This window comes from Rhinichthys klamathensis, unplaced genomic scaffold, assembly GCF_029890125.1.
Source record: "Rhinichthys klamathensis goyatoka isolate OS25496 unplaced genomic scaffold, OSU_Roscu_1.1 h1tg000523l_1, whole genome shotgun sequence".
Classification (NCBI taxonomy): Eukaryota; Metazoa; Chordata; class Actinopteri; order Cypriniformes; family Leuciscidae; genus Rhinichthys; species Rhinichthys klamathensis.
The window spans coordinates 2,840,034-2,859,278 of record NW_026607002.1 but is presented as its reverse complement, the minus strand read 5'-3'; the positions used below and the strand labels follow the sequence as shown (position 1 = coordinate 2,859,278).

The window sequence follows — 19,245 nt, the reverse complement described above, 5'->3', positions numbered from 1 at the left end:
TTAATCCGTATGCTGTTCCTTTCTCTCCAGACACCAGCCTTCAGCACATTGTTGGCATGATGGATAGAGTCCTGTCGTTGTGCACTGCCTCTTTAACTTCACCCAGTCAGGTTCAACCAGGCAAAACTCCAGATTTCAAAACCAACTTGAGCACTGCATGTAGGGTCTGTAGATCCAAGGAACACACGACGTATGAACATTGTAGACGTCAAAGGCTATGTCGTCACTGTTTCAGTCCTGGACACTTTAAGAGTGACTGTCCTAAAGCAGCATGCCCTACATCTCCCTCAGATACTGCTCAGTTAAACTGAAGAGCCCATGCGATGAGAGGGGTAGCATGGGCAATTTAAGTAAAACCTCCCTCACAGAAGATGTGCAAAATGTTTTCGCTAACAGCTGCAAACTATTGCCAGAAGACAAAACCGTGTTATATGTGGGGTCTCAGAGAGTTGATGGGGCAAGTGAGTTGTTTTATGCTCCTGTGACAGTCTGCGACCGTTGCACATTAAAGGGGTTACTGGATTCTGGTAGTATGGCCTGCACGCTTAGTGAAGAGGGTGAGTCCAAGCTGCAAGCTGATGGTCTTCTTCCACATCCTCAAGTGATTGCGAGTAATGTGGTCCTGGTTGGCTGTGGTGGCCTTACGATTCAGCCGAAGTGTTCATACGACTTGGAGATTGACGTCTATGGATTTAAGTTTGTCGATCCTACTCTTGTGGTGCCTGGACAAAGAGATGAGTTCATAATTGGAAGTAATGTGATCAAATGTGTTGTGCAGAAGATGAAATCGCATGACAAGTACTGGGAGCTTGTTTCCTGCAATAACCGTAATCCTGAGTGTGAGCAATTCCTTGAGCTTCTGAGCTGCATCTCCCGATGGTCTGGGCCTCAACAGCCTGATAAACTTGGGACTGTGAAACTCTGTCAGGCGATCACTCTGCTTCCCAAACGTGAGTATCTAGTTTGGGGCAAATTGCCAGCTAATGTGCCTGTTTCCCCAAGAAGTACTGTAATTGTTGAGCCAACCACTGCACGTTCAGCTCCTAGAAACATCCTTGTTGGACGGGCAGTTACACCAATGTGGGGCAATCGATGGGTGCCAATGAAGATCCTTAACCCTAATCCAGAATCAGTGACGCTTCACCGTAACACTAAACTGGCCGACGTTTCCTCTTGTCTAGCCGTGGAGGATTTTACTGTCATGCAGGGTCTGAGCAGAACTCGATGTGATGTTCCTGATTCAAATCCACACATTACTGTCTCATCCGTTAATCCAGCTCAGTCGTTGAAGGATCTTGGTCTTAGTGAAATTGACATTGAAGGATGTGAAGTCTCTGAGATGTGTAAGAGGAAATTGACGGATCTTCTTGTATCCTACCATGATGTTTTCTCAAAGGATAAGCTGGATTGTGGAGAGACAAAGGATTTTGTGCACAGGATCCATCTTTATGATGAGCGTCCATTCCGTCTGCCCTATCGCCGCATCCCACCTGCCCACTATCAAAAATTGAGAGAAGTGTTGTCAGAAATGGAAGAGAAGAGCATAATCAGCAAGTCTGTCAGTGAGTATGCGTCACCCTTAGTGATGGTCTGGAAAAAAGACGGTAATTTGAGGGTCTGCACTGATTTTCGCTGGCTCAATGCAAAAACCATCAAAGACGCCCACCCTCTGCCCCATCAAGCTGACTGTCTCGCAGCCTTGGGTGGTAATGCTCTTTTCAGCACCATGGACTTAACTTCAGGATTTTACAACATCCCACTCCATGTGTCTGACCGACGATACACTGCCTTCACAACACCAATGGGCTTGTATGAGTATAATCGTCTTCCTCAAGGTCTTTGCAATAGCCCCGCCTCTTTCATGCGCATGATGCTCAGCATTTTTGGTGACCTTAACTTTTCCACTCTGCTCTGTTATCTGGATGACTTGTTGGTCTTTGCACCTTCTGAAGAGGAGGCATTGAAGCGGTTGGAGATTGTGTTTTCTCGATTGAGAACCAGTAACCTGAAGCTAGCACCTAAAAAGTGTCACTTTCTGAGAAAAACCGTAAAGTTCCTGGGCCATGTGATAGATGGTACTGGTGTTTCAGTTGATGAGGAGAAAGTTAAAGTCATCTCTGCTTTTCAGAAGGAGGATTTAATGAAGGAAAACAAAACCACACCTTCACAAAAAAAGATCAGATCGTTTCTTGGTATGGTCCTGTACTATCAATCCTTCATTCCAAGTTGCTCACGCATTGCCAGACCCTTATTCAACTTAACAGCTGGCCAGAAACGCTCAGTGAAAGCTGCTGGTAGTCACAAGAGAGCAGGCACTTTTCGTGAGTTGACACCCCAGGACTGGACCCCTGACTGTGATGTGGCATTTGAAGAGCTGAAAAGGGCCCTTGTTGACAGTGTGGTGCTGGCTCATCCTGATTTTGAGCGCCCTTTTCTTCTCTGTACTGACGCCTCATTGGATGGTATAGGTGCAGTACTGTCTCAGATCCCTGCTGGTGAGGACAAGGCAAGACCAATAGCGTTCGCTAGCAAGGCTTTGAGCCGCAGCCAAACAAAATATCCTGCACACAGACTGGAATTCTTAGCTCTGAAGTGGGCAGTGTGTGATAAGTTCAGTCACTGGCTTAAGGGACATGAGTTTACAGTCTGGACGGATAATAATCCGCTGACATACATTATGACCAAGCCGAAGTTGGATGCATGTGAGCAGCGCTGGGTCTCGAAACTTGCTCCATATTGCTTTGAGATCAAATACGTTCCTGGAAAACTCAACGTGGTGGCAGATGCGCTCAGTAGGAATCCATTTGTCAGGCCAGTGAGTCAGCGGCTTTTGTCCGAGCCTTATTCTGAACTGTTGCGACAAGTACACAGTGTAGAGGATGGAAATGTGCAAGAGTTGTTCCGTCTTACCTGCCAACCGCAAACAGTAGGGACAGGATCACATGATGCTGGGCTGGATACATCAATGTCCACTGATGACGTGTCTTCCATTTTGTCGTCCTGTGAAGAATGGGAAACAGGAACTGAATGTAGAGCAGCATCGGTTGCAGAACATCTCAACTCTTTAATCAGTGGAGACGAGGAAGTGTTTCGTTCTCTTTCACTGATAGACTTGCAAAAACATCAGCACAAAGACCCTGTCATTGCTAGGGTGTCTTATTATGTCGGCAGGAAGCGCAGACCATCGAGACGTGAGCGTGCCAATGATAACCAGTGTGTGCTGAGAATTATAAAGCAGTGGGACAAGCTTTCTTTGCTTAATGGAATCCTGTACAGAGCTATTAAAGACCCGCTCACCAAGCACAAGAAGTTCCAACTCGTTTTACCTGACTCATTGAAATCTGAGGCACTTTTGGGTGTTCACGACCTGGCTGGACATCAAGGGCAGCCTCGTACTCTGTCTTTGACCCGTCAGAGGTTTTTCTGGCTTGACATGGAGCGTGATGTGCGTGATTACGTGAAGAAATGTCCCAGGTGTGTCCTCAGCAAAACTCCAGAGCCTGCAGCGAGAGCCACTTTGGAGAGTATTAAGACCACTGCCCCACTGGAGCTCGTTTGCATTGACTTCTGGTCCGCTGAAGATCGGAACAACAAATCTGTGGATGTTTTAGTGGTCACGGATCACTTCACAAAGCTGGCGAATGCATTCCCGTGTCAAGACCAGACAGCGAAAAGAGTGGCTAAGAAACTCTGGGACAGCTTTTTCTGCATCTATGGATTTCCCCAACGCATCCATTCTGACCAGGGGGGCTACCTTTGAGAGTGAGTTGATTGCCGAGCTTCTTGAACTGGCTGGAGTTGACAAGTCAAGAACCACCCCTTACCACCCAATGGGGAATGGTGGTACCGAACGTTTTAACAGGACATTAGGAAATATGCTGAGATCTCTTCCACCTAGGCCTAAACAGAGGTGGCCACAGTTGATACAGACTATGACATTTGTGTACAACTGCACAGCACACGAAACAACAGGTTTCGCCCCTTTTTACCTGATGTTCGGTAGGGTACCAAGGTTGCCGGTTGACCTCATGTTCCGCAGTGTCCTGCAGGATAAGACAATCTGTGACTATGACAAGTATGTCAAATCTCTTGTCAGCGACCTCCAGTCTGCCATGGCGTTAGCACAGAAAAATGCTGTTGTGGAACAAAAACACCAGTCCAGCCAGTACAACAAAAGAGCTAAAGGCCTACCTCTAGCCGTTGGTGACCAAGTGCTTGTGGCTAACAAGGGTTGTAGAGGGAAAAGAAAACTTGCTGACAAATGGGAGCCAGTCATGTACACTGTTGTTGCCTCAAAGCCTTCCATACATGTCTATAAGATCAGTGACAGAGCTGGTAATGAGAGGATAGTGCATCGAAATCTTCTTCTTCAAGTGAACTTCCTCCCGCTGCTTGAACCAGAAATGGTTAGTTCTGATCGTGAGGTTGCTGAAATACTTGCCTGTAGTGTACCTTCACAGACATCTGATGCAGCACACTGTGGTGGTCTAACCGAGCAGACAGGCAGTGGTGAGTCCTTCTACGTTGCTGAAATTGAGTCTGCTGGGCACGCAGATGATGGGCAGAATGAGGCTGAGGAACTCTCACATGCAGGCTCTATGTCGAACATCTCCAATGTTGCTACTTGTGGTGATGACCGCACTTCTTCATGGGTGCATTCTCAGTTGTCCAATCAAGAGGAGCCACATGCACAAGTTGCTGTGTCAGTGACTGATGATAATACTGTGGCTGTGGCTGGTGTTATCCACTCTCCCCAAAGTCCTGTCTCTGCCAATGAACCCTTTAGGCGAGATCCTGTAGCTGATTTAAATACAAGTGATCGTTACACTACCAGGCTTGGTAGGGTAATTAAGCCTGTTCGTAGGTTGATTGAGTCAATGGTTCAACTAGAAACCTTACTTGGTATTGAGTCTGTATCTCCAGTTATTCATGTATAGATTTATTTTTTTCTTCTCTCTTCCCACTCTCTTTGACAATGCTAGGTGTCAATTCTTGCATTTTCTTATGCGTATTGGTTCTGTTTAAGTACCTGGTCTGAGATTTTTCAAAGTGTAATGGGCACTTTGGTAATGCCTACAATATGTGTTGAAGTTTGGCCAACTTTCTTCATATTTGTATCCCTTTCGTTTGGGTAGCTTTTTATGCTGTGTTTCCACTTTTTTTAAGTGTGGACCATGTAATTCTAGTGACCAGTGTTTTTTTTATTGTACTCAGGTGAATTTTGTGTAAATTCTGAGGGGTGAGTGTAACAGGTACATAAAGTGTACTGTTAAATGTATGTATAGTTTATTAGAATTCTCACAAAATTGTTCGTTTACATGTCCTGATATGAGTGCCTAAGTGGAATGAGTACCTTCCCCTTTAATTAATGTGATGTCATGAGTCAATATAATTTCCTGTTCTGTCCCCTCCTCTTCCTCTTTGCATTGATGATTGCAGTGAGAGGTGAGGTTATTTTGGGCTCCCGATAATCTTAATTAATCTCTATTTGAATTGTTGCTATTATGTCTATATTTTCACTCTAATTCATGTGTATAATATTATTTTACCTATCTGTGTGGTTATTTTTGTCATTTCATCCCGATTAAGTTATATTTTTGCATCTGGCCCTCCCCCCGGACAGCACGCCAAATACGCATTAAATCTTATCCACTCTAATTATATGTAAGTGTGAACTCGTGAAATTGGTATCGGATCATTCTTAGATCAGTAGAAGTGGGGTCTTGGGGGCTAGTATTAGAGATCACTGTATAGTTTATTTAATTAGAAAATTGAGGAGAGTGTCTATTAGGCATCATAATACAGCAAAAATAAGATCACTCAAGAAATACAGTTCGGAAGTTTTTAAAGAATAACTTAGTCTGGTTAACTGGACTGAGGTGATGCAATGTGAAGATGTGGAGTCGGCTTGGGACAGGTTTAAGATAATTTTTTTTAAAGTATTGAATAAGGTGGCCCCCTAAAAAGAGATAAGAATCAAGCAAAGGCCAGAACCTTGGATGACAGTGAGTATTTAATAGGTAATTAAGGAACAAAATGATTGTTTTAAGATTTTTAAAAAGGAGAGAAATTATTATAATTTAGAGAAATTTATTCTCAAAATTTCACACCTGAACCAAACATATTTTCATTCTAAGATCAACAGTCAGTCATTAGTCTTTAGTTTGCCACAAAAAAACAACAACATTAAAATCATGAACTCAAATGTCATTGTGAAAAAAAAATGTAGATGATTTGCTTTGTAACTGACATCAGACATTAGGCCGAAGTATTTTTTGCACACAGTGCCGCGACCAATCAATCACTCCTTTACGACTGGCGGCACATTCACTGTCCTCGCAGCTGCTGCAACTTACGCTCTCCAGTATGAACTCTCTCGTGAGCTTTCAGGTGTCCTGACCGAGAGAATCTCTTTCCACAGTGTGAACACTTGTACGGCTTCTCTCCAGTATGAACTCTCTGGTGTTTTCTTAAGTTGCTGGATATAATAAAGGTCTTTCCACAGTCAGAGCACACATAAGGTCTCACACCAGTATGAATACGCTCATGCAATTTTAAAGAGACGAGATGTGAAAAACTCTTTCCACATACAGAACAAAAGTGAGGCTTCACATGAACATTAAGGTGTCTTCTTAAGCCTGATTCAAAAACAAATGTTTTATCACACTGATCACAGCTGAATGATCTCACTCCAGAGTGACGGCGCAGATGATCTCTGAGATTTCTTTTCTGAGTGAAACTCTTTCCACACTGAGAGCATGTGAACGGTTTTTCTCCAGTGTGAATTCTCATGTGTAGATTAAGATTTCCTTTCTGAATGAAACTCTTTCCACACTCAGAGCAGGTGAAAGATCTTTTGACTCCAGATTTTCCAGCTTGTTTTTGTGTGAAAATCTCTTCAGTCTTTGAAACGACTGCATTTCCTTCTTCATTTTTGAAATGATGAGGTTTTTGTAACAGATGTTTGTCTTCATTTTTATATGTCAGTTTGCCTTCTTCATTTGTGAAATGATGGTGTTTGTCTTCATTCACTTCCATCCGGTCTGAAACCAACATAAATTCAATTTAAAAAAGGACAAATGAGAAACAAAGAAATAAAGTTAAATCTTAATTTAGCACAAATCTAGTTTACTTCTGAGTCTCCTAGTATCTAGTTTTAGATGTATAGTTATATGTCAGTTTTCATCTAAATTGAAGAGAATGAAGGAAAACACCAACCTATTTGTTCCTCTGTGTCTTCATCTTTTATTCTGCAGGGTTCTTCCTTAATCTCCATCTTTACAATAGTATGTCCGTAGTTTCTCCTGGAGTAATTCCTCCTGCTTGCTTCTTCTTCTCCTGTGGGAAGATGGGAATATTCCCCAGCATTTAAACTCTCATGAACGGCTGTGGGAGCTTCACTGACTGAAGGAGTGAATTGTGGTCGTTGTTGCTCATTTAGCAGATGATCATCACACTTACAATCACTCGAGATTATCCAGGTGCAAATGTTTTGCTCAAATAGTCGTTTAGAAACAATTCCTTTTTTTTGAGACATCAGAACACAATATATGAAACAAAAAAATCACGTCTTTTAAGTTTAAATGAAAAAGAAATAAAAGTATTGAAAAACTAATAATAACATATATGTGCACATGTTTAAATCCACAATCATACAAAATGCAAACCAATGACAGAAATAAGCTCAGTTAGAACAAAAAAGATTGTGATTATTGTATATCAATAGAACGTCAAACTTGACAATTAATTGAAACTAGTTTGCACATATTTCATAATATAACAGTTTAAAGTTCAATACACAATTTTAATATAACAATATGAACTAATCTTTAAAAAAGGATGTGTGAAATAATGATATAGGATAATTCTTCCCAGAATGTTAATACTTTCTTTAAACCGACACTAAATAATGTAAAACAAATAATGAATTTATCTTCTCAAAAGCAGTGTTATTATCAGAAATGAGCTCTATATTTCAAGGACTGTTAAACTATCAATTCTTCAATTAAGTTAATAGAAAAGCTGAATGAATATTGATGAGGGTTTATTTGTCAGGATTCAGGGGAGACCCAGACGCAGAATGAGCAACGGATTGATATTTATTAACAGAAAACCATACAAGAAAGTGTGAGAAGAGTCAACAGGACACAACGACAGGACAGCTGTGGGTGACTGCAGGAACCAAGTCCAGAGGACGACAGGTCAAAGAACTGCTGAGGACGTGACCAGGCCAGGCAGATGTTGTGGTGAAGACAGGGCAAAGGAATCATGAAGCAGAGACACTTGCTGGACACAGACCCTGGACCAGTCTAACTGCCAGCCAGAAGGAACCAGCAGACAGGAGCCAACAAGGACACACAAGACAACAAGAGATAACAAAATCAAGAGCAAAATAAACTAGAACACCAGAAAAGAATAAGAAACTAAATATAACCGGAGCAATAGCAAGGGAAAAATAAAATAAGTTATACAAATGAATAACTGGAACTATAGTAAAAAAAAAACAAGACTGCATGCAAGCATGAAGCTAAAGAGAATATAAAAATAAAAGATTAGTTAACAAAAGCAAAAACAAGAGGTGAACCAAAATAAAGCTTGGAAGAACTAGAGCAAAATAAAGACTAGGATTTGACTAGACTAAAAAAATCAGGAACAAAGAAAATACTAAACCCTAGACCTGACAGAAACACTAACTGTTGCACTGACAAGCTGAGCAATAACACACACCTAAAGATTACACACACCAAATCAGCAAAGACATGAAGGAAACGATCACAATATAATGGGAACAGCACATGAGGATCAGGTGAAAACAATCAAGGAAACAAGGACTAGACAAGGACTAAACAAGGGGGCGCGGTAACGGGAAACAAGGAGGCGGAACAAGAGCAGGACATGGAAAACACAAAGAAAGACAGAGCCATGTGCTGACACACAACACAAACTAGAGACATGAAACAAACACAACACTGACAACTAAACTTTAAAAAAGGATGTGTGAAATAATGATACGATGTTAGGTTAATTGTTCCCAGAATGTTTTACACGAGAGACAGAGATTTGTTTAAATACTTTCTTTAAACCGACTCTAAAAAATGACAAACAAAAAAATGAATTTATCTTCGTAAAAACGTTTTTTAATAGAAATGAGCTCTATATTTCCAGCACTGTTAAACTATCAATCCTTCAATTCAGTTCATAGAGAAGCTGAATGAATATTGATGAGGGTTTATTGCTGTAATCAGACATTGATTAAATGTGTGAATGTGTGCAAATTACAGACAAAGGAATAGTTTGCAATTCAGAGATACAGGCATTTAACTTAAAAACTGAAATAAATCAAATCTCCATAATTATGCAATTCATTCTGAGACTCCAAAAATGTCCATATCGTCCTTAATTTGGAAGCGAAACAAATTAAATTGGCTCTTTGGTCAGTTGTCCGCTTCGCGTCGGGTGGTTCTCCGCCTCTACGTCGTGCATTAAAATCCTTTAATGCATGGCTAGCCGTGGATTATCCCTTACATGGTGAATATTATAATGTTTAGAATCATGTTTACTTGAAAAAATGTTTCCGATTGGTTAGGGGTGGGCGATATGAGCAAAAATTCATATCACGATATTTTTCACTGTCCGGACGATATCGGTATTATATCGCGATATGAGAAAAAAAATTGGAATCACATTTTAGTACACCTTAGTTAAATTACAGGCAAAATATGTATTTTAACACTAGATAACTAGAAAAAGGTGAGGCATTTCATTGGACATGGAGACCTGAAATGGTTTTTTTTTTTTTTACTGTGCCATTTTTCTCTCAAAAAGTGCAAACGTGCAACATGAGTTAGGCCTGAATGCACTTGTTATGTCTTTCCACGTTTTGCGAGTCTTGTCATAATAAGAACCGGCAGCGAATGAAGACTTTATTGATTTCTGAGTGAGAGCCGTCTTCGGGTGTGCTCTGTCTCCGGGAATATCTGTTGTTATAGTTTTGCTTTTTTAAATTAGTTTTTATTTTAATATCGTTTTCAATTTTGCTTTAAATTTCAGTTTAGTTTTAGTTAGTTTCATTAATGGTTTTGTTAGTTTTTATTTTGCAAACACATTTCTATATAGTTTTTATTTTATTTAGTTTCAGTTTTAGTAATTATAGTTTAGCTTTAGCAGAGCGAGCAGAACACTTCCAGTAGACCAAAGTGAGACGTTTAATTTAAGTTTAATATTTGCACAGATTACAGTTAACTCTTGTGCAGACATCTTAATAATACAAATAAAATAATGGTTTGAGATTGAACAAAGCACCAAATAAATAGAACTTAAAAGTATACAAGAAAAAAAACAATGAAAATTTTCATACAAACTAATTCATTAGTGTAAGGAGACAGAATATAGGCCTACAGTTTGTACAGTATAAAACCCATTATGTCTAGAGTCCCCACAAAGATAGTGGACCAGTGTGTGTGTATGTGCGCGCTTATGTGTGTGTCGTGTGTATGCGCGCGCTTATGTGTGTGTCGTGTCCTGTTATTCATAGCCTAACGTACATTGCGGGGAAATGTCTCCACGTGGATAATATTATTTGCAGTAAATGTTTTGTAAAAACAAAGATAATAATAGCAGCTTTCAGCCTTTCAACCTTCATGAAAACATGACATCTCAAACATACAGTAGCCTAGAACTTTAACGTTTTTGTGTGCTTGACGAACTTGTTTTGGTGTTGGCACCCGCGTCTCGCAAATGAAACGGCATTCTAAAAATGCTGCGCTCAAGTTAAAAGTCAAACTTGCGTCTCATTACCTTGTTATTTCCCATTCCACCGCAAAAGATGCATCCTTTATGAACAGCCGCTTAGCACTAGCGATGTGTTCTACATTACGGTCCTTCATTGAACGCATCACAGGACAGCGGTTAATCGCCTCAGCAACTTCACGCGTATGAAGCGCCAAATCAGCCATTTCCTTAAACAGCGTATTCTATTCTGTATCGTCATTAGTGTTAACAGTTGTAAAGAGTACCAAATTGAACAAAACAATATAACTGCAAAATTAGAATTTATTAATACGGTATCCTCTGTATCGCAAAATCCATATCATGGCACAACATAATACCGGTATTCACGTTCATACCGGTATAGCGCCCACCCCTACGATTGGTAGCACTTAAAAGACACAAGTTGCCAGCTCAGGGTGCTGACCCACCAAAGACTGTCCGATTAGAGACTAAATCGAAGATGCAATTACTTTCTGGGAATAACCCATTTATTGTCACCATCAACAGACTGGCTTGTATGGTTGTGGTTTTCTATAAAATAAACAGTAACATAAACATGAATATACATAATAATAATAATTACAACAATTAAACATATGAGCAATAATGAAGCAAGATAAAATAACATTAATAATTAAACATTATTAGAATAAATTGAAAGCAAATGTAAAGTACGCTGTAATCCTTGTTATATGCCACGTACAGCTGTAATCTGACACCTTCTTAGGCATAGATATCATATAGAGACTAGATGCCCTATTGGCCGCTGGAAACCGAGAAATCCGGCCGCCATCTTGAACCGGTCGTATTCCTAGTTTCGTTGCGTGGCAGCAGATAAGATGCCAGAGCATTGTGGAGCATTTTCCTGTTCTAATCGTCGGACCATCGAAAATAGGGCTTTTCACAAGTAAGTCTTAACATTACCGTACTATTGGTTGTATTTTGTGAATAGAATATTACCAGATAATCAAGAAGGAGCAAGGATATTTGCTATTACTGTACTGAAATCGTTGTGAAATGCTGTTTACATCAGCCGGTGTTCACCCAGCATGGAGAGGTGGGGTAACTGTTAAAGTAGTAATTACAAGAGCTTCTAGGTTATCAGATTAGCATTCAACTGCCCTGTTGTATAGCTAGGTTATTTGTGTTTGCGCATGTAACAGGAGACCAGTTACACGCACATGATATCAGGAAGCAATGTAAATACAAGCATTACAGCGATGCGCAAATTGAGTTACCCCTCCAACTTCTAGTTTTATTGATAACCTATCTTATCACATGCGATTTGGCTATTGATATTACAGAAGTCCTGTGGTAAAACTACATTATTAACTTACTCCATCTACCCTTGTAAAGTTAATCCGAATAGGGCTTTAGTCTCGACATTTTCCCCTCCCACATCCACATACAATAAAAAAGGTAGGCTTAATGTTGTCCGAATTTAATTTTTTAGAAATTACTGATGCAAACACGTTGAAAAGCTTCTTCTCAATTTTTATTACAGGTGGCTGCGTTCGGTGGATTCGGTGGCTGCGTTATGTGTGTGAAAGTGTGTGTGTGTGTTTCTCTTCGTGTTTGTTTGTGTGTCTGTTCGTGTGTATGTGCGTGTCACAAATCATAAATTGTTTCTTCAACTTATTAAAATATCTTACTTTACTGCAACTATCTGTTTCTGCTTCTTTATTATATTTATAGTGTGTGATTTATAAAATACATTATATCCTTCATCACACATATTGTGTCTGGTCACTTTATATCTTATATCAGAATATTATATTACTGTTAAGCCTACTATGGATATTAAAATACGCCGAACCATGTGTCCTGTATCATAGCTACATGAATGACCTTTGCAGCAAAAAAAAAACGCGTGAAAATCAGTTCAGTATTCAGTGAGATATCCCAGGTAGCAAACAGACGATGGCCCAACGTTGGCCCAACGTCTGTTGTTGTGTTGGGCCAACGTTGGGTGCTGACGTTGGCCCAACGTAATTTTGTCCGTTGGGCCAACGTTGGGCCAACCATGTCATTGGACGGCCAGCAGACCTTCTGCCAACCTAAAAGCCACTAAAACAACATTGGGCCAACGTTGGGCCAACCATGTCATTGGACGGCCAGCAGACCTTCTGCCAACCTAAAAATACCTTACCAACCTTCTGCCAACTTAAAAACAACTAAAACAACATTGGGCCAACGTTGGGCCAACCATGTCATTGGACAACCAGCAGACCTTCAAACAAATTTAAAAATATAGCCTATTTTAACCATCTGCCAACTTCATAAATAGTAAATAAATAAATAAATAAATAAATAGGCTTTACCTACCTTAAACTAAAATTTTAAGATTGTGCCATGCATGGCCTATTCAGTGTTGAATTGCATTAAGAGACGGCACAACAGACAAACTGAATTGTTTATAAAAAATGAACCTATTTATTGGTTAAAACATCTCCACAGTCCATTATATAGACATTTTATGCAGATACATTCTGCAGATTTTCATTCTGGATTTGCAACGATGAGTCGATCGACAAAAAAGTAGAAAAAAAAACTACCCAAAGGCAGCGGCAAAAAAAGTAAAACATAAAGTCAAAGAAATCAACAAGGAACCAAAAAGTCACAAAAAAGGCGGCAAAGAAAATGCGGAAGAAGAGCAAAAAAAAAAAAAACCTGCTGAAAACTGAGAAAATGTGCAGATTCTCTTCCGTATTCTGCAGATTTGAAGCGAATTAGAGATTGTGTGTGGCTCTGATGATGAAGACGGAGCGGAGGAGGAGAAGTAGCAGCATACACTCCTGTAAAAAACAACAAACATACAAACAACTTTTTAGAACATTTAAGATGTGTCGTTCTATTTTAATTACACAACCCAAAACAGAAAAAAAAGTTGGGGTGTTGTGTAAAATATACAAACAGCAAACAGAAAAGCAGAATGTGATCATTTGCGAAAAGGACATAGTCAACATATCAAACGTTGAAAATTACACATTTGACTCTTAGAACTTACCTCAAAATGCCCATTAAAATACCATAATTTTCTTTTCTGGTGCATTATGGATTTTAACCATTAATTTAGTGATTTAGTGTATGTTGTGTGTTTTTTTTTTTTGTGTGTTTTTTTAGACCTAAGGTATATATTGTGTAACTGAAAAAATATGGTGTTAGTAGTTGAGTGTATAGTTTTATGGGGGAACAGTAGTATGTATTTCCCACCTGCAAGAGATTTTCATCATGTTGGGGTAGCAAATTAATTATACATCTTAATGCAGTGTACGCCTAGTAAAGATGAAATACACCTCTGTTTAGTGGTGGGGTTAGACAGAGGAAGAAAAAACAATCATTGGAAGACACTTACATTCACTTTCACAGCTGCTGGAATCTGCTTGAGGGGGAGGCATCTGCTTTTCTGTGTTAAAGAAAAAATATAGTAATTATCAAAATGTAAATTACTTACAACTTATATATTAATATATATAATAATTAATAACATATTTGATCAGCCTTAAAAAGGCCTTGTGTACCTTTTTCTGTTGCTCTTTTTTTTCTTCCTCCATTTCGGTCTCCACTATACTTCAGCCAGGTTTTTATTTTTTCCTCGGCTTCCACCACTTTTGCTCCTTGTTTTTTGGCTGCATCTGTCAGCATGAAATTAAAGAAAATTAAACAGAGAAAGGGTAAGCAGAAAGATCATATCTGACTGAGGTGTATTTTGTAGAGTTCTGTATGATTAGTGGATTAATTGGCATTCTTTCATTGACTTGCATTGTATTTCATTCAATGACACATTATGTGAAACTGTAAGGGGTTGTTTCCTCTTTTGCTATTTCAAAGTTTATGTCTAAGTTTTGAATGTTTTTTTCACAATTAGTGTATGTTTGACATTAGTGTATGTTTGAAGTTTTATTTACTAGTCAAATGGTTCATAGCGTCTTAGAGATGATGATCCGGGGCCGTATTCACAAAGAATTTTAAGGCTAAAAGTAGCTCCTAACTGGCGAATTTAGGAGCAACTCCTAAAAATAATGGGCGTGTCACTCCTAACTTTAGGACTCCTAATTTTTTTCACTAAGAGTAATTCACGAAGCATTTTAGCCCTAAAAGTAGCACCTAAGTCTGGGACAGCTTAAAAGAAGTCGAGAGGACTCCTAACTCACTAAGACCTATTCACAAAGGATTGTAGCGCACACCACCGCCTCTCGCAGTCGTCCGGGGTCCGCGACACAAGCGGGAAATTCTGCATCGATCTGCGAACAAATCCTCTTCCATTCTCACGCTTAGTTTTGCTTGATATCCCAGTGCCGAATTTCACTTGTATCATTATTACTTTTTTTGAGCACCAAGCCACCAACTGGGCCAGCAGCAGTAACTGATCCTGCGTCCAGTTGGGCTTTCTTTTAAGTTTTGGCAAGTTCATAATCCACCGTAAATCAACTATTACATTACTTCAATAGGAGCAACATTTCCTTGCTTTAAGTTTATTTTTCTATTTAGGCTAATAGGATGTCAATTAACCAAGCAAGTGTTAATGCAAGTGTCGTTTTTTCATTATTAGGCAAGTGGTGGTTTTTATTAGGGTATTACCTTGATTTAATTGAATTCACGACTTTTCTCTCTCTCTCTCTGCCTTTTTAGAATTACACTTCACTGGGGCCTGCACAAACATGTCATTATATATGCATTTCGATGTCATTACTATTATTATTTTGTGTAGGACACAGACATATTTAGATGTCGTAATTCCATGATTTGTTGCGTCTGTGTTATGCTCCGCATGATGGCCCTGTCATCTAACAACCAATCACCATGATCATTGCGAGGAAGCTCGTGCATGAGAAGTGACGTCATCTATAGCAACGAAGACTCACTCTTAGTTTAGGAGTTGTCATTTTTCCTTACTAAGAGTAGGTCTGAAAGGCGTTGTGAATAACTTTTAAGAGAAAACTCCTAGCTAAAATATTTGAGTGCGATTTAGGAGTACTCCTAGTGGTAAGACAAAATTCTTTGTGAATACGGCCCCAGGACAACAACTCATCTGCTACGGTGCAGGGCATCAACATTGAAGGATCTAGGAACCATTTGTCACAGAGCCAACAATATTATTATACAATGCCAGGTTTATTAAAAGGAAAGAAATTACAGCAGAGGGGAAATGCAGAAAAGAGAAAGAATATAAAGAAAATATTTTTTTTAATTAGGATAACAGGATAAATTAGGATAAATGTGTTTTTAGGTTTGCTAATCATTTAATATTGCTCATACAGTGTCACTTACCTGTGGATGTCAAAACCTTCTTAAAATAAATTAAAAATGTAAATTTGAGAAATTAAAAAAAGAAAAGAAAATGACAGATGCGTGATATAGGCTAGGTGAAAAATATTGTGACAAAATGGATATGAAGTTATGTAATGAGCTTCCTCGGTTCACCTGTGTTTTCTACATCTCTGGCAGCAGCTGTCTTCAGAAATGTTGAGCTCGTGGAGCTTTCCCTGTTTTAGAGGGGTTATTTTGTTGCTGCTGAAATCACAGAACATTTTTTTTATAAGTAAAATCTTTACAAAAACTCTCATCTACACATAAGAGGTGATTAAAATCCCAAACTTTCATAAACAAACGCTCAACCGAGTTAAAAAGTTAAGTTAGCTTAATTTAACGTTAGCTGCTAACGTTACCTCTTCTGAAAACGGTTGAGATGCTAACGGACTTTTTCCGAAGACACTAAACCATGTCTATAAAGTAAATATTCAACAGAAGCGTGTCAATTACAAGTAAGAGAAGTGTCAAGAACAGTTGTGTGTATTATTCGTGTGATTTTAGAGACTAATCTCACCTGAAAGCAGTGAAAACAACAGCGAGAAGAGATAGTTTTGCTGCTTGTCAGTCGCAGTGGTCCCGCGCCGTTTCCATGGCACTCTGCGCCGCTCCAGTAGTGTTTGAAAGCGACTCGAAAGTTCACGCGCACGGCCATTCATTGATTAAACCACGTTAAAAGCATAGGTAAAAAGCATGCAGCATTTACAAATATAAACATCTAGAATTAGAACATTACTTAAATAAAAATCTCATAAATATTAAATTACGAATTCAAAACTAATTTTGGAGATCTATGATCCGTTCATAGGTGCAATCGCATTACATTTAATGGCCTATGCCCACACATAATATAACAAACGCAGTCACAATAATAAAATAAAAAAATAAAAAAACTTTTGACATTAGTCAATAGTTATTTTTGCTAAAGCCTAGCCTACTCCTGGTAAGTGTAAATTGCTTTTACCCCTAGCTTAAAGTAAAAAGATGTCTGTGAAAAATAGTAGTATAATTTAATTAAATGCATTTATGGTAGGCCTATGGTTGGAAACAACGTCATAAAAAGGAGCCAGACACTCTTTTCCCCATGTTTACTGGGAAGAATGGTAAAACATGAAATGCTGCATGCTTCTATTTGAGGGAAGTGTGGGCCATTGCAGCTGACCATGCCAATGTTGGCCCAACGTTGTATTTCGGGCGTATAGGTTGGCCATCGCAGCTGACCATGCCAATGTTGGCCCAACGTTGTATTTCGGTCGTATAGGTTGGGCCAACGTAACCAACCGATATTGACGTTGGCCCAACGTCTGTTTGCTACCTGGGTATGATTCATTTAATGCGCTGACAGCTCATTTCACCTGCCTGAGCGGAGCGGATGACCGGTTTAAGATGGCGGCTCCAATTCTCGTCCGTGCCAATAGGCAGTAGCGGTCGATAGGGCGTCTACCTATATGATGTCTATGTTCTTAGGCTGCGAAGCTTGTATGGCGCCGCTCTGTCGAGGTTATGAGAGCGCATGCGCGTAGCAAATTGTTTACTACAATTCTCCCATTAAATGTGGAAAAAAATACAGCGAACTTCGCTTCAAACAATAACATAACATGCAATAATAATGCAAGTGTAACTCTAGCGCGGACAATAATAAAGTTATGTATACAAACATACGAACTAGAGTGTTACAGGCATGAGTACACAATCGGGAATACACGCACATATCTATGGTATCTCGTTACTTCATAATAACTTGTTTCCCAGAGCGAATGCAGTGCTCATCGACTGTACAATTAAAGATTACAAACTTACTTTGGCATTCACGCACAACCCTTCATCCGAAATACGATATATAAACAGTTTAAACTGCTTTAGCTTCAGCGTCAGTCTCCATGTCCCGCTGCACTGTATACTGTCTCTCTCTGTGAGGGGAGGGGGAATCACATGGTCAAGGTTTCTGGACGCTGATTGGCTCAGGTAAGGTGCTATGTGTGCGCGGGTGCCTCAAAATACAGAAGGAGAGATTTTAGAGAGAGGTTAGGAGCTATAGCCTTTTTCACATTACTGTTAAATACTGTGTTTGTAATGAATGGAAACATTTGAAGTAACATAAACATATATTTTTCTCTAGTGTACTGAAGTGTTCCTTTTTAACGATTTATAGGCAGCATGCTATAGGCTATTGTTATTGTGGCAGCTTGCGATCAGGAGTTTACTACAATGCCAGTTATGGCACTAAACCGACTACGCCACCCCGGGGACCCACAGATAATTTGCAAAGACACACAGATTCGTAGTGGCTGAGTCAGGTATCAGACAAGGATAATCGCTTCACAGATTTTATTCTTCAATACATACAATAAAATGCAACTTGTATCTTTTAATATGCAAACAGTAAAAGGAACGCATCAATTATAAAACACGTTACACAGACACACACACACACACTACCACTTCAGAATTGGGGGATTCATCTTGCCTGTCCAATAAACACAGCAACTACTCGTGCTCTCACCACACAACACCAAATCACCCGCTGTGAACACTGCAGACCGATAGCCGAACCACCACCACACACAGAGGACTCTGGCTAATACTGGAATCCCAATTCTGAGTAGAAGAGAAAGCAGTATGAGATACAGCCAAACAAATACACATTCCACGTAATGGTCTGTCAATCAAACACTTATCACATGTTGCCAGAAGGAATCAGTTTGTCACAATATTCACTGGCTGACACTGGTGAACTCTTGTCAGCACAACACTGTCCTATAAAAATGTAATCTCAGACTACCATACAACAGAATACTCAAAACACATTTACAAGCAACATCCACAGTGACATAATATTCACAATGAAACACAATAGTAGCGACAAAACTAGTAGCTTCTCGCCACTGTACTCAGGTCTGAATGTCAATTCTATTAAAGTCCCACTCCGGTCATATTTTGAGCTATTTTTAAACATTCCCAGTGGTCTTTAAATTATGATTATGCCATTTTTAGCCAAAATCACAAAACCTGTGCCGTTTTCTGGGACTTCGCTTCAGCAGAGCGGCAGTAGCTCATTAGCAATTCGCCTCTGCGTTGTGGGCGGAGCCGTTGGCACGGAGACGCCCCTCCCCCTGCCCGTTGCTGAGAGCTCTGTCTCTCCCGCTAGCTTACACCCCCAATCTG

The 19,245-nt window shown here is 39.7% G+C and overlaps 1 protein-coding gene and 1 long non-coding RNA gene across 2 annotated transcripts in view; both read right to left on the bottom strand.

The window, feature by feature from the left end:
• Window positions 1-7,483, bottom strand: part of LOC130073061 (gastrula zinc finger protein XlCGF8.2DB-like) — a 292,174-nt gene extending 284,691 nt beyond the window's left edge. The window contains exon 1 of the mRNA XM_056238485.1: window positions 7,219-7,483. Within this exon, the coding sequence (XP_056094460.1) occupies window positions 7,219-7,276 (58 nt within the window). The 5' untranslated portion in view covers window positions 7,277-7,483. The remainder of the gene's footprint in view (window positions 1-7,218) is intronic.
• A 6,026-nt stretch (window positions 7,484-13,509) lies between these two features.
• On the bottom strand, window positions 13,510-14,425 carry LOC130073105 (uncharacterized). The gene is made up of 3 exons (XR_008804212.1): window positions 14,292-14,425; window positions 14,126-14,176; window positions 13,510-13,562 (listed from the first exon to the last, which is right to left on the bottom strand). It is a non-coding gene; the product is annotated as an uncharacterized LOC130073105 (long non-coding RNA).
• Between the last annotated feature and the right edge of the window lie 4,820 nt (window positions 14,426-19,245).